General features: G+C 38.0%; 1 protein-coding gene across 7 annotated transcripts in view; it reads right to left on the bottom strand.

Moving 5' to 3' along the window:
• Positions 1-1,744: 1,744 nt before the first annotated feature.
• The window catches only part of LOC125460028 (neuropilin and tolloid-like protein 2), a 39,184-nt gene continuing 24,911 nt past the window's right edge, over positions 1,745-16,017 (bottom strand). For 5 of the 7 annotated variants that reach the window (XM_048547066.2, XM_048547068.2, XM_048547071.2 and 2 more), the window contains 2 exons: positions 10,244-10,357; positions 1,745-2,915 (listed from right to left, as the gene is read on the bottom strand). In XM_048547066.2, coding sequence (XP_048403023.1) covers positions 2,332-2,915; positions 10,244-10,357 — 698 coding nt within the window. In that variant the 3' untranslated portion in view covers positions 1,745-2,331. The remainder of the gene's footprint in view (positions 2,916-10,243; positions 10,358-16,017) is intronic. The other 2 variants (XM_059651687.1, XM_048547067.2) reach the window with 1 other exon arrangement.

Here is a 16,017-nt window from a genome sequence, read left to right as displayed (position 1 = left end):
ATGAGTGCACCCAAGATGGACATTGTGAGCAAGCTCAAAGTCATTAGATTTGAAAGGGCTCTGCTGTGTATATCAGAATCAATAACTACTATTGAGATAGTGTCATAGAGCAAAGTGGGTCAGACTATCATAGACACAGTTTAAGTGATGATGGGAAGCAGGTGGGGGGAAACATATGCCTCTCCCATGGACAATCTGGCACTCAAACAGTCTGAACCTCAGCACTGCCATTGTTCTGCCTGAAAACCATGTGAAGATGTAATTGAAACATTTTGGTGCTCCAACGATTCAGTGGACATTGGACCATAAGCTTGATTGACGACAGACAGGGTTTCCATTGCAGTTCTCACCATATGATTAATAAGCAAGGGCCCCGCTGCAGTGTACAAACAGATGATCCATAATGAAAACAGAAGTAGCTGGAGAAACTCAGTCAATCTGGCATCATCTATGGAGAGAAAGCTGTGTCAACATTTCTTGTCCAGTGACCCTTCATCAGAACTTAGATGGTTGATAATCGATTAAACTGTTTTGTTGTCATGTGCTAGGATTCCTCATGGATCAGAGATGGGCAACTCTGTACTGTCTCTAGGGGAAGGACCCCACCATATCAACTGGTTACTGATATCTTTCATAGACCTAGGTTTAGAAAATTTAATCTGTTTTGTCTACTGAAGGTCTGGGACATGTTTGCCTATGACAAACTCATTCTTGCATCATCCTTTCCGTCACCTACAATGCTATAGATTTGTGCTTGAGAATTCTTTGTGTATAATTTCCTGCAAACAGCTTGGATTAATGGCAGGTTGCTGTGAATGTTAGGAAGTTTAATGAAAACTCAAAATGGAGAATGGTTAGACACCAGATCCGACCTTCCGGAGTTGCCAGCTCCAAACGTCTGGTCATGAAGAAAATGAGTTAGCACACGACCTGTGAAAGAGTTCTGAACATAGGCATGTCAAAGCAGCACAGTTTGAATGTTGTTTTAAAGAAGAAGCGGGCCTGGGATAGTGAGGAAAATAATTGTGAAGAGATATGTAATGTGGAAAGCCTGCAAAAAGAGATGCAGTAAAGTATGCTGCTGTGACTGATAGAAATTAGATTTCTAGGGTCATAGATGGTGAAGTGCTAATTGGATAGTAAATTGGTAGAACTGTAACCTGACCCTGGCAGCTCTGGTACATTTTTGATTTTCTTACAGCATTGTTCTGACTTCTCAATGTACTGCTGAGAACAGGCAGCCATCTATGTGCAGCATTCTGGGCTGCTTGCATTGCACCTCACTCCTTTTATCCAGAAACAAGGTTTGATTTTTCCAAATGTTCTACTTTACAATGACCTTCAGAGAACTGACTTAACGCTTTGGGAGCTTAGTAGCCTACATTGAGAATATATTTTTGAAGTTTAAATGTGCTCATGTAACAAAGAAGTGCAGATTGCCTTTAAATTGAGTGAACCCTGTTTAAAAATTTATTGTGCACACAACCTGCATCCGAGTCGCACCATTCCCATGAGGTGTAAGCCTGAAATGATCCATGCCTCGCACCCACATTATTATTGAGTATCTCACTTCCCATAATTTTAGGATTAAGACATCTTCTTGCCCCCTTCCAATGTCAGGATTCCATAGAGCTTTCAAAATTTAATTCCCATTTGTCAAAATAAGTCAAAATGACATAGTACGTTGCAAAGACAGAGTAATGTTCTGAATAATATATACAGAAAGAAATAATTTTACATCTCAAGAAGCTTTTTATTTGAACTAGCAAATACATAATCCTGTGAGCTCACTAATGGTAACTTTATTCATATTGATGACCTGATTTAAAATGTATGTTAGATTAACATGTAAAAAACAGGCCATAACAAGTAGAAAATGCTGTCATTCAAAACCATAGCCTAGCAGAGTTAAAAATTCATACCTTAAATAAAAGAAAAGATGTTTAAAAATACTTCTTAAGTAATTGTGGTGCTGTTTCTCATCTGTTATATTTCAGCTAAGAGGCTTATCTCCATTGGATTGGAGCAATTAATATGATAGGAGCAGGAGACCAAAGAATTATACCGTTAGCATATTTACAGTAAGTAATTATCAATGAATAATATATTCAGAACACAGAGCCTGTTATTAAGAATTGTCATCAACAGTTTGTCTCACTGAAATCGTCAGTCTGAGGGGTCAAGGAAAACTGACCCCAGTCCCATGTTTTGCTACTGTGCTGATTATCAGGATATATTAAAATGCCAAAGGAAATGCTAAATTGCCAATACTGTTTCTGCAAGAGAAAGAGACCAAAAGATAATGCTCAGTAACAACACAGCAGTTCCACTTCAGAAGTCAATGGACATTGAACGTTGCACAGTGTCATTTCTGCCACGTACATAGATTTCAGGAGGAATCTCCTCCATCACTCTGTCTTCTATGACCCGTTCTGGACTGTCTTGAGAGTGCTTCAAAGTATAGCAGCTTTTCTTGAAGGTGCTATTAAATGTTTTCATTGGCTGTGGCTGAGAGAAATCATTCCGAAATGGAAGATCCATTGTGCTTAGATTAGTCCTGCTGTGCTTTATGCTTGGAGGTTGTGAGCCACAGTGATGATCATGGATGCATCTGGAGGCATTGGATGAGGAGCGCCTGAGTTTATGGTAGTTCTCAAAGTCTTCAGACAAATCAGCCAAATCTGCAGTTATTTCTTTATCTCTTAGGGAAAACAGTTCATAATGAGGTGGATCAAATACTTCTTGAAATCCTGATTTGTTGAATGCTGCTTTGCGAGCCAAAACCTTTTTGCGGGGTTGTTTTACTTGCACAAGTACAGAAATGACAAGAAGAACTAAAACAATTCCTGATGAAATACCAATGATTGTTCCATGGGTTTTGGTAATCTGGTGAAAGAGACCAGGCTTCTTCTTTTCTGCAAAAGTACAAATATCAAAAAATATAAATACTAGCAATCTAAAAATAGTCACGCCGGTGCCACTTTGAACACATACATACACAAAAAAATTAGTTTGAGAAAAACTAGAACAGATGGTCTTGCTGCATAGTGGTGGTGTTTCTACCGCTGGATCAGAAGGTCTGGGTTCAAGTCCTTGTTTAGGATATGTTGGCCATGATGGTGTATCTTATCGCGTCCAAATAGATTAAAAAACAGAACTAGAACAACTAATTTGGGGTAACCCATAGCTAAGTGCCTGGCCTGCATAGTGTTAGGCACAATCACTTTCGACTAGGTTCTCTGTTGTTTCAAATCAACACAGTATCATAATAAATTGTTTTAAAGGAAAGAGTTCCATATCTAAATTGTAAAATTTGCTAAGAACTTACAAGTGAATTCTATGAAGCTTATAAACCAGCCAGTCAGACATTATAACAACTTCAATGTAATGGGCCATCCTTCTATAATAACATTTCTTCATTATTTCTAATTTACTTAATTTGCAACCCAAAAGGCAATATGGAAGTACACTAATGATCCCTTTGGGGACTTGGGCAAATGAATTTTTTAATATTAAAATGCATATGTTATTTCATAAACTGCTAAAAATTCTAACTAAATTATCTCATGGAATAATATCAGAGTTCTATAGGGTTTCTAAAGTCTATCATTCATTACTTTAAGTCTAGTTCTGTCATGGTTGCAAAGTAGCACTTAAGAGATAATTAACATAAAACACATTAAATGTTTTAAATTAAATTACAAGCCTGGTTTCAACTTGAGGATTACATTAAGTGAGCAGGTTGGGAATACAAGCAGAATGATGTGTCTAATGTCAGCATGAGTCCCGGGAATTTTAAAGTACCAGGCTTCTGCCTGGTCTGCCCATTTTCACAAGACAATTTTCTATTGAGCGTTCACTTAAAGCAGGAATGCACCTCCTGAAATGATATGCCTGATTTTGCAGTGCTGGAATGGGGATGACTAAATTTAGAGCCCCTCCCAGGTTTACTGTTCTTTCCTGATCATCCTTGTGGGGAAGTCAGGGTAAGAAGGGGTGTTTTTCTCCACCCCACAAGCACCTGCAGGAACATAACCCAGGTAAATATCCAGCAGTTCTATTCAACTGCTCTGAAGAAGAATCACTAGACTCAAAACATTAACTCTGCTTTCTCTGCACATATGCTGCCAGACCTGCTGAGTTTATCCAGCAATTTGTTTTTGTTTCAACTATCCAGCAGGGCTGGGTAGGCGTACCTGAGAAGTTTGATGAAAGCAGCACCACTTCCTGGGGATTCAGTTATTCCACAAGAATAGCAAGAGCACAGTTTGATTTCTCCCTCTCTCTGAACAACAACTGCTAACATTCCTTTCATCTCACCCCATCACTGTTACACGATCCTCATTCTCTCATAAGATTCAGAACACAACCACAAGTGCTTGCTGCAAAAAAACCTCCATTCTCATTACAAACATAATCAGACTTCCTTCACTTTCTTTATACTGCACCAACAATAGAATGGTGAGATGAGGGTTAATTTGGGTTAATGAAATCAGAATATTTTCCATTTTTATCTTACATAATTCATATATAAATCAAAAAGGGTTTTGTTTACTTTATAGTTCACCAATAATAAATAGGATAGAATATCCTTTATTGTCACTTGTACTACAATACAGAAGTATAGGAGTACAGTGAAAAGTTTATGTAGTTTTAAATAATTTCAATGTTTCTACCTAATTGTATACGAGGACACTTAATTGATGGAAAATTCAACTCCATTGGTTATCTTGGGTTTTATGAGTAAGCCATAAAACTGTACATGTAATGGACTATGCAGAATGATGGAAAATAATAATAGTTCTTTAGAAAGAAACTCCTTCCATTATTGGAAAAAGCATATAATTTATCTTGATTCATTTACTACGACATTGCTCCAGTTTATAAAGAGTCTTTAAGAAATCAAAGTAATTTTGAATCATATATTGCCTGCACACTCCTGAAATAATCAGACAGTGACAGCTTAAGAGAATGACTTAGTGCTTTTAGCTGGCACCCACTTAAATCATATCAGTTACAAGAATGTCTATGTCTTCTTAATTATTTTGTCAAAAACATAGGCACAATGAATGTTTTTAGGCTGGTAGTTCAGTACAGCTTATAAATGCTTTATGACAAGACCAGACCCTTTAAAATAAGACATTATGTGGTGATGGAATGAACAGGGAAACTACATATTCACACCCTGCCAAAGGTATGGTGAGTAAAATGCTGGGTTTATTAATGATATAAAATGTACTCTTTCCAACGTCTATTTATTTATTCGTGCTATATGTTAAAGAACACTGTGTGTCAAAATCTATCAAACTGCATATTATGCCATTTTCAGTGTGCTTCTAGATGGTGATTACTGCCTCCTGCAGCTAAAAGCTCTTGACTATGTATTAGACCGGTCATGGCATAATGGATAACAGATGGCTGTTAAATATTGAATGTTATTTTGGCAGGCACAACAGTATTAAAACATTCGCTAATATACTTTTCATTGAAACAGAGGTCATATAGAGTACATAGAATGGGCAAGCACTTTATCCATTGAGTTGGAGTATAAAATATTTCAAAACTATATCACTATTTAGATAGGCCGAAGACTAAGAGGAATAGATGGGAAAAGTACTTGTTGTACAGGGTTTACAACTTCTGAGTATCATCAAGGGAAATGGAGTTTGCATTCTATGGGACAGGTATTTACTGCAATTAAAATGAAATTAGAATACTGTGTCTGGTTTTGGGCTCTATAACAAATAAACAATATTGATGCAAAAGGGAGGTTACAATTCAGATTCTCAAGGATGTTGCCGGTGATGAACAATAACAAACATGAAGAAAGGCTAGACAAATTGAACCAATTTGTTATCTCAGAGGAAACTAAAGGGTGACTCAGTAGAAGTAAAATTACAAAAGTGGATGTGAATCTGCAGATGGAGACAGGCTGTACCAATGAATGAAAGGAAAACAAAAAAGTGATTGTTATGAATATAGATATGAATAAATAAATGAGATTTAGGACAGAGCAAGAGAAAATTAGAGTGTACAGAGTCCATGGAAAGGATGGGTGGAATTAGTTATTGAAGCAGCAACAATGTCAGAAAGTTACATTTGAAATAAAAGGATGTACAGAATAAATTAGATCAGACTCAAAGAGAATAAAGACTGTTGTTTGAATCAATTGTGCCATCATGTTTAAAAGAATCTAGGGAAGGCATTGCAGAGACATTGCTATACAAATTTATTAATTTGCTTAAAAAGATTTAATACTAAAAGACTGGTAGGTAGCAAATGTAATTGCTACACTTAATGAAGGTGATAGACAATGCCTGGGGAATTGTAGACTGCCTAGTGTAACGCTGATAGTCAGAAAATTTATGGATTCCCTACTAAAGTAGAGAATAGAATGACATCAAGAAATGACATGTATAATGATTAATCAGCATTGATTTCAAAACAAAGAATCCTCCTAACCAACAGTAATCAAATGTTTAAAGCTGGGATCAGACAGAGTAGACAATGATAACAAGACAGATGCAATTTATCTGGACTTTCAAAAGTCCTTCAACCATGTGCCCCATAATGGATTAATGAATAATTCAAAAAATGTGGAGTCAGGAGAACTAGTGACGGAATTGATTGCTAGCTGGCTTCAAAACAGGAAGTAGATTGTGGGTGTAAATGGGGAGCTATCAGAGTGGAGAAGGCAGGACAACAATCAGTACTGGGATCTCTGCTATTCATAACTTATGTTAGAAATTTGGAGAAGGCATCAAAACAAAACTTTCACACTTGTAATTGACTCCAAATTTGGGGAGGTGGTGGTGGTGGGGGTGCAAATACCAAGAATTACAATAAGTTACATAGGGTGTTAATAAATTTTGCAGAATAACAAATAATCGGCAAATAAAATTCAATGCAGACAAAAGTGACGTGGTACATTTTGGTGAAGATCACATTACTTACAAAGTGAGAGTCTGGGTAGAGGAACAAATAGATTTCTAAGTACAAATGCATCAGATATTAAAAATTGCACACAGGTTAGCAAGGACACAGGATAAAAAACAAAATGTTAGGCTTTATTTCTAGAGAGGAAGATTAGAAAAATAAAAAAAATGTAAAATCTGCAAACATTTTGTTAGATCATAGAGTATCGTATGCCATATTCTAAGAAAGGATATGGATGCCATCAATGTAATATAGTCATTAATAAATCCATAGCAAATTGAGAAGAAGCTTCTTTTACTAAAGAGAAGTGAGAATGTGAAACTCACCACCTCAGACGTAGTTGAGATAAAAAGTATAAATGCATTTAAAGGGAAGCTAGACAAGCATGCTAGAAAGTATTTGAATGAAGATCTGAGGGTTATGGTGATTTACTTGAGGAAAGATAAGAGGAGGCTCAAATGGTGCAAAAATGCTGGCTTGGTCTACTTGGGCTGAATGGTCTGTTTCTGCAATGTTAGCAGTGATAAACAGCTTACAGAAGTAACTGATTGTCAAGGAAAAAAAGAAATGAGAACTGATGTAGATGAAAACACTCAGGTAGAGAAAAAGGAAGAATCAAAAGGTTAGAAGGATTAAAATTAGTTTTTCTCTCTATTCTTATTTTATCATGTTCCTGAAGATGCGTTCTGATACCTGACATAATTGGTTGCAAGATGGCAAAAAGAGAATTAGGGATTGTTGATGCCAGGTTTTCCATTTCTTTGCTCTGGGGATTTCTTTTCTCAGCGTGGAGTGAATTGTTTACAGGTATAAGGAAAGATGACCATGACTGAGATAGGATGGGTTACTCCAGCTTCTTTTCTTTGAGGGTCATTTATAAGGACCCAACTGTTGACGTAAAGCTGTGCTCTAAGCTTCCATGCTCCGGGTGGGGTTGGGGACCTGGGTTCGATTCCACCCTCGAGTGACTATCTGTGTGGAGGTTGCACATTCTCCCTGTGTCTGCTTTGGGTGCTCTGGTTTCCTAAAGGTATGCAAGTTAGGTGAATTGAGTGGGATGTTCTTTGGAGGATTGGTATGGACTTGATAGGCCAAATGGCCTGCTTTGACATTGCAGGGATGCTATGACTCTGTTAAGCAGGCAGCAAAGCCGGGGAGGCATGCAAAGGAAAATGGAAGCTCTTCTTTTCACTTCCTGAGATATCTTTGACTCTAGAGGATTTTTGACTGCTGGTTTTGGAAAACAACTTGAAGATCTGGATGTAAATGGTCATTCCTGCTCCTGTAATAACTACCAAATCTGCAGAAATGGCTGCATTCCTGATCCATTTCTAGTCACACAATATTGCTGGGTGGTAAATCTGTAATGAATGTACAGTAATGATCTGAACTGCCAAATTCAGACAAATTCAGATAATTGTAGGTGAGTTAGTTTGTTGAACTGTCTTCTGTGTGGAAATAAAAACGTTTTAACAGCAAATAAGTTTGTTTAGTTCAACAGTCCCTGTGCTATTTAGTTTTAAAATCTATCCATAAGCTGAAATTAAATTCAAAAGCTGGTACTGATACAGCAATATTTCACAATATACACAAACAATTTCTCTGAGCTGTTAGAACAGACCATTCAAAAGCTACCTGCCAAGCATTCACAAACAAAGTCTGGACAAACTGGTCTAGAGATCAGAAGGAACAGTTTTGGCAGTGTTAAATGGAAATGATCAGGCATTGGATCCAGTCTTTGAAAGCAATTTACTGTAGGATTCGGCGCATTTCAGTGTACATCTTTTAATTATAACAAGTTTATTTCAAGGAGTCATTCTGTTTCGAGTTAATGATTTGATCTTCAAGAACAGATTTCATTTTAACTTGATAGTTCAAAGCATCACAAATGTAAGAATGGCAGAATGTTTTTCTTTCCAAATGAACAGCAGTGTCATCCTCAGTTGTTTTAATAAATACAAAAATTGCTGATATTAGTTGAAGCCAGCTACTTCACACCTGTGGCAGTTGCTCCGGTAAGGTTAATACTTCAAAATTTAGATACAATAAATCATTATGATATGCAAAATAAAAACCAAAAGAACTGCTGATGCTGTAAATCAGGAACAAAAACAAAGTTGCTGGAAAAGCTCAGCAGGTCTGGCAGCATCTGTGGAGGAGAAAACAGAGTTAACCTTTCAGGTCCGGTGACCCTTCCTCAGAACTGACAGTGGCTGGGGAAATGTGTGTCCAGCTGCCTTTCTCTCTCTTTGGGCTCTTTCCTATCGTTTACTCCCTACCCCACCCACCTCCCTATTTTCTGCATATAAACTGACATTTTCCCAGCCACCATCAGTTCTGAGGAAGGGTCACCGGACCTGAAAGGTTTACTCTGTTTTCTCTTTCACAGATGCTGCCAAATCTGCTGAGCTTTCCAGCAATTTTGTTTTTGATTATGATATGCATATTGTTTACTTACAGCCTCAGTGCCAAGTAGACCATGCTGTTATTTTTCTTGTATGTTCTTGTTAGATATAAGAATAGTGACAACCAAGGGTAGAACTCTAATCTGCATCCATGGTAATAACACTTATGGGAGCTAACAGGATGTTCAGGGTTCCCTAATGGTTTCTGGTAACCTCAACTGCAAGAGGATCTGGGTGTATACTGGATAAGAATAAGATCAACTTATCTTTTGATATCAACACTCCTCACACCTTGTTCAGGACCCTTGAATGTTGTGTTTGACGGGTACAGTTCTGACAAAGAAAGGAACTTATCTGTGGTAGGATGGCCTGTCTAATTCATTTAGTGGTTCTGGTTAATGAAACATGAACAAGTGCAGGGGAAAGCCTGAATATTTTCATTATTGACCCAAAATTAAAATCAGTTTGGCACTGGCTGTTACACCATTTGTAGCTAACATGCTTGGATTAGGGTGGGAACAAATAGCAATAAACATGAAACAGTGGACTACTATCCAATTAATCTCAAACACAAGTTTCAATGAGCCAAAATATTGTCTCCTTCCTCAATAATAAATACCTTCAATTCATTCTGGAAAATGAGTAAATCATATTTTATTGCATAGTAAAATAAGCTGCCCTGTATTAAATCAGGTTTCTATACTTGAGATGTGGTAATGTCAAAACTAGTTCAGATCTGTTAGACTCTAAAACAGTACTTAATGCAAACATTGACTGAAATTAATGTATTGATTTAGTCTAATAATTCACTGTCTGACAAAAATGGCTTTTTGTAAGTCTGATGAAGTAAAGGGTATTTTTCTCTCATAAATTCTTTAACAGTTCTGAGCAAACAATGGTACCTTTACAATGATTTTCATCCCATGGGTACACGCAGTTCTGCACTCCATTACAGACCAAAGAATTGTTGATGCACATTTCACTGTGGCAAAAGAATGTGTTGTCCTGGCAGGGAGCTTTGAGACAAAAGTTAGAGTCACCATAAATTATAGCACATATATTTCAAAAGCTAATACAAGATGTGATGTTGTGCTATGTATGGCCATTCAACCATGAGCAACAAAACACAGTAAATGGGCACTTTGTAAAGGTCATGTCTTTGTTAGTTCAGCTTTGTCAGTTAGATAAATTGGCCATGGCTTCATTATTCACAGGAAAAACATCAACTGAATCTCCCACACAAAATTAATTAATTCATCTAATTGGATTTATTGATTGTTAACTTGCATAAATTTGTAACACAAATCAATCATTAGCTTTAGAAACTTAAAGATAGACAAGATGTATTGCTCGTTAATAGCATTCAGAAATAAAGGAATGGATCTGAAACCAACAAAGAAAGGACTAGAATAATATACTTTTGACATTTCATATGATGGCTAACATTTTGTAAATCATTATCTAGTTTTTCATGGGGCTTCTTTGGGATTCTTGTGGTTCAACTATTTCGATATGAAACTCAAAGGACAGACAGAAAAATGTGTCACACTCAATATCTGAAAGGGTTGCTTATTCTACAAGTAGTGAGTTGAAAAACTAAAAATATGCATACAAATGACAATGTGGTTTATTTATGAGAAAAGGAACAGCTCTGAATAATTTGTGATTGAAGCTCTGTTGAGATCTGTTTGATAAATACAAGAACATTACTTACAGGATTTTTAGGATTATCTGTGTTGCTCATTTTTATTTTCTGTGCTTAATTTAGGAGTGAACTCAGATAAGTGAATGAAAAGGGAGGCATCACAACAAATTAAACCATCTAATAAACAGGTCAACTGGCATCAACTTCTACAGGTTATTGAAATGCCAGAATTTTTATAGATTTTTTTCCTTTAAGAGAATTTTATAGTTCTTCACTTACCAGGTATAATCAATTTCCTACTGTTCACCAAGTCACTTTACACATATTAAGCTATCTTTATTACAAAAAAGCAACAACAATCAAAAATATAACTGAAAAGGACATACTTGTGCAGAGAAGCTGTTGTGCAGCAGTTGTTAAAATTAACTGTTTTTAAAAATTTTAGATTGGAGGTCTGTTGCAAATCATCAATACCACAAACTATTTAAAATTAATTCTTGCTGCCATTGAGTAGCTCCAACAGTGTGGCACGGTGGCTCAGTGGTTAGCATTGCTGCATCACAGCACAAAGGATTCAGGTTCGATTACAACCTTGGATGACTGTCTGTGTGGACTTCCTAAGGGTGCTCCAGTTTCCAGTTAGTTGGATCGGCCATGCTAAATTGCCTCATAGTGTCCAAGGATGTGCAGGCTAGGTGGGCTAGCCATGGGAAATATGGGGTTTCGGGGATATAGTTGGGGGTGCAATCTGGGTGTTATGCTATTCAGAGGATTGGTGTGGACTCAATGAGCCGAATGCCAGTATTCCATGAGTGTACAATGGATTCTCTTGACTTACTTTCTGACAGGAAATTTAATGGTATTTGTTTGTTAATACTCCTGTTGCTTTCACAACAGGATTTCTTTTATAATAGCTGGTCAACTACTGAATTATTTCCATTTTGTTCTGTATATCTGCAAATATTTTTGTAAATTTCTCAAGGTAAATTTTATAAAGGAGAATCAAAAATGTATATAGGATCAAAACTAATAATATCCCTGGCAATTAAGAACAAGGATGTTTCTTTGGCATTAATCAGTCAGTTAGTCTGTGTCTTTTCAGACACATGAATCCACTCTGAGAGGATGTGCAAATACATTGCTCTCCAATCTCTGCCAATACATCCAATGACCACATCTTAAAATATTGCACAGTATAATTTTCAAGGCTACTGTAGCGATTGTAACAAGATCAGCCAGGTGAACATCATGGAATATAAGTTCACTGATTTGGCCTGTTGATCTGGTCCAATCAGGGAACCCTGGCTAACAGGTATAAACAGGAGTGTCAGACATCCCGAGATAATGGGAACTGCAGATGCTGGAGAATCCAAGATAACAAAGTGTGAAGCTGGATGAACACAGCAGGCCAAGCCGCATCTCAGGAGCACAAAAGCTGACGTTTCAGGCCTAGACACTTCATCAGAGAGTCTCTGATGAAGGGTCTAGGCCCGAAACGTCAGCTTTTGTGCTCCTGAGATGCTGTTTGGCCTGCTGTGTTCAACCAGCTTCACACTTTGTTATCTTATGTCAGACATCCTGTTCACTCTAAGAGCCGGCTCAGTTTCAAGGACTGTAAGTTAAGCTGGCTTGGTGATGGGATACCAACCTCTGTGAAGTTATTTTATCTACATTTTTGACTTTGCGTATTAAAATCCTGTGGCTGTGTAAAAATATTGTTTTAGTTTTTAAACAAATGCTTTCCTTGGTGGATATATTACCAGGAATGACAATAAGCAAACAGTGGCAGGAATTTAAGGAAGTAATTTGAGACAGTCAGCAAAAATACATCCCAGTAAAGGGGAAAAATTCTAAGAGAGGGATAAACCTACCATGGCTAATCAAGAAAGTTGCGGGAATTTAAGTTGAAAGAAAAAAAGAATACAAGGAGGCCAAAGTCAATGAACACTGGGATAAATTCAGAGCCAGCAAAGGAGGAATAAAGGTAATAAAGATGGAAAAAATAAACTATGACAGCAAACTAGTGAGGAATATAAAAACAGAGAATAATAGCTTCTTTAATTAGATAAAAAGGAAGCGAGAGGTCACAGTATGCATAGGTCCCTTATAAAATGAATCTGGGGAGATGGCTTTGAGGAACACGGAAATGGCAGAGGAGTTAAACAACTATTTTGCATCAGTCTTTACAACAAAAGATACTTTGAACTTTACATCGCCACTAAAGAATGCAGGGGAGGAACTATGGTCAATCACCGTCGCTAAAGATATAGTAATGGTGTGAAAGGCAGTTAAGTCCCATGTTGGCACTTCACCAAGAATTTCCCTATCGCCTCTACTTCTTGCCTTCAAACAACTGCCAAACCTAAAACAGACTATTGTTTGCAGCAAACTACCCAGCCTTCAGGACAACATCGGCCACAACACCATACAACCTTGCCATGGCAAGGCATGTCAGATCATCAACTTGGATACTACCATCACAGGATAACACCACCCACTACATTCACAGAAGATACTCGTGTGACTTGGCCAATGTTGTCTATCGCATTCAATGCAGGCAAGGATGTCCCGAGGTATGGTACGTTGGTGAGACCATGCAGACATTAAGACAATGGATGAATGGAGACTGTAAAACAATCACCAGACAGGAATGCTCCCTCCCAGTTGGGGAACACTTCAGCGGTCACGGGCATTCAGCCTGTGATCTTTGGGTAAGCGCCCTCTAAGGCAAACTCCGAGATACGCAATAACGCAGAATCACCGAGCAGAGGCTGATAGCCAAGTTTTGTATCCATGAACACAGTCTCAATCATGATCTTGGGTTCATGAAGTGCTACAGGTGACCCCCACCTCATTGTTCTATATCTTTAAAATCTTCCATACTTTCCTGTTTGGGCAGCATCACCTTTTGTAAAATTGTTTTGTTCTCTATAGCTTAATTAGTTTGTCCAGTTTTGAATTACTTTTTACACTCTCACACACACATCCTCTTATACACATGCATACACACACAAAGCCACATCAAACATATTCACACAGACCCTCTCTCAAGCACACGTGCACACACACACACACTTACACTCACTCTCTCGTTCTCCCTCTCTCTCTCTCTCTCTCACTCTCTCACACACACACACACACACAAATCTACGGGTAAATAAATACATCCAAGACCTTTGTTTATTTGCAGATACATTCTATTTTGTTTGAAAAACACATGATTTGTAGTCACAGATAACAAAGTGTGGAGCTGGATGAACACAGCAGGCCAAGCAGCATCTCAGGAGCACAAAAGCTGACATTTCGGGCCTAGACCCTTCATCAGATGAAGGGTCTAGGCCCGAAACATCAGCTTTTGTGCTCCTGAGATGCTGCTGGGCCTGCTGCGTTCATCCAGCTTCATACTTTATTATCTTGGATTCTCCAGCAACTGCAGTTCCCATTATCACTTATTTGTAGTCACAGTTAGTCAATGTGGCATCGTATAACTTTCAGTTTTTGGAATAAAACCAGCCTGATTTCAGGTTAAAACCCTGAGACAAATTCTGAACAAAGCCTCCCATCTTTATTTAGGTGTCTGATCTGAGATATCACCTTTTGTATATTCTTATTGCTCTGCCTCATTACCATGACAGCACCGCACTGACATTGACTTCATAAACACTTTACACACTGTCTAACTCTCTTGGTCACCTGCAGAGATTTGTTATCTGACACTCTACTCACACCAGTTATATAATCTTCTGATCTCTCTGCCTATAAACTCTGTCTGTGCTGTTTCACTGCACCTGACAAATGGACTGCACTCTGAAAGCTTGTGTGATTCTCAATAAACCTGTTGGACCATAATCTGGTGTTGTGTGACTTCTGATTTTGCCCAACAAGTCCAATACCTGCACCTCCACAGAATGGTTTTGTGAAAGGGAAATCGTGTATGACTAAGTAGAGTTTTTCAAGGAAGTGTCAACCAGAGTGGTTAGAGGGGAACCAGCAGATGAATTGTGTTTTGAATTTTAGAAGGCATTCGACATGGTATGTCACAAAAGATTAAGTTATAAGAGCCCACAGTGTTGAAGTTAGGATTTGGTGTTGCTAGAGATTGGCTCATGGGCAGGAAACAGCAAGTAGAATTAAGGAATTCTGTTTCAGGTTAGTGATCTGTGACTAGTAGGGTTTGCAGAGATCAGTGGAGGGACCACAGCTGTTTACAATACAAACTAATGACTTGGAGGAAAGAAGTGAACGTGCAGTATCCAGATTTGTAGGTCACAAAAATTGGTGGAAAGGCAGGTTGGTGAGAGGGATACACACAATTTGCAGAGAGATGTTAATAGGTTAAGTAAATGGGCAAAAAGTTGATAAAAATGGGGTATAATGTGGGAAAGTATGAAGTTATTCATTTTGGAAGGGAGAACAAAAGAACAGAGCATTATTTAAATAGAGAAAAACTTTGGAAAGCTGCATTACAAAGGGACTTGGCTGCACCTGTGCATGAAAGACAGAAAGCTAGCACATAAGTGCAGCAGGTGATCAAGCAGTCTAATGGAATGTTGGCTCTTTTATCAACGGGGCTGGAGTATAAGAGTAGGGAAGTCTTACTACAAACATACAAGGTGCTGGTGAGATCACATCTGGAGTCTTGTGAGCAGTTTTGAACCCCTTATTTAAGGAAAGATGTTATTTAATTGGAGCCACTTTAGAGATTGTTCACTAGATGATCCCTGGTATGGGGGGATTGTCTTCTGAGCAAAGGCTAAACAGATTGGGACTCTCCTAACTTAAGTTTAGAAGAATAAGAGATGATCTCATTCAAATATACAGGAATCTTAAGGGGTTTGACAGGGTAAATGCAGAGAGGATGTTTCCCTTGATGGGAGTCCAGGACCAGAGGGCATAGTCACAGAATAAACATGTACCAATTTAAGACTGAGATGAGGAGGAATTTCTTCTGTCACTGGATTCAGAGTGTTTGGAACTCCTTTGCACAGATAGCTGTGTGGCCAGAATCCTTGCGTTTATTTAAGGCTGAGA

Source organism: Stegostoma tigrinum, chromosome 16 (assembly GCF_030684315.1).
Source record: "Stegostoma tigrinum isolate sSteTig4 chromosome 16, sSteTig4.hap1, whole genome shotgun sequence".
Taxonomy (NCBI): domain Eukaryota; kingdom Metazoa; phylum Chordata; class Chondrichthyes; order Orectolobiformes; family Stegostomatidae; genus Stegostoma; species Stegostoma tigrinum.
This window is presented reverse-complemented; position numbering and strand designations above follow the sequence as displayed.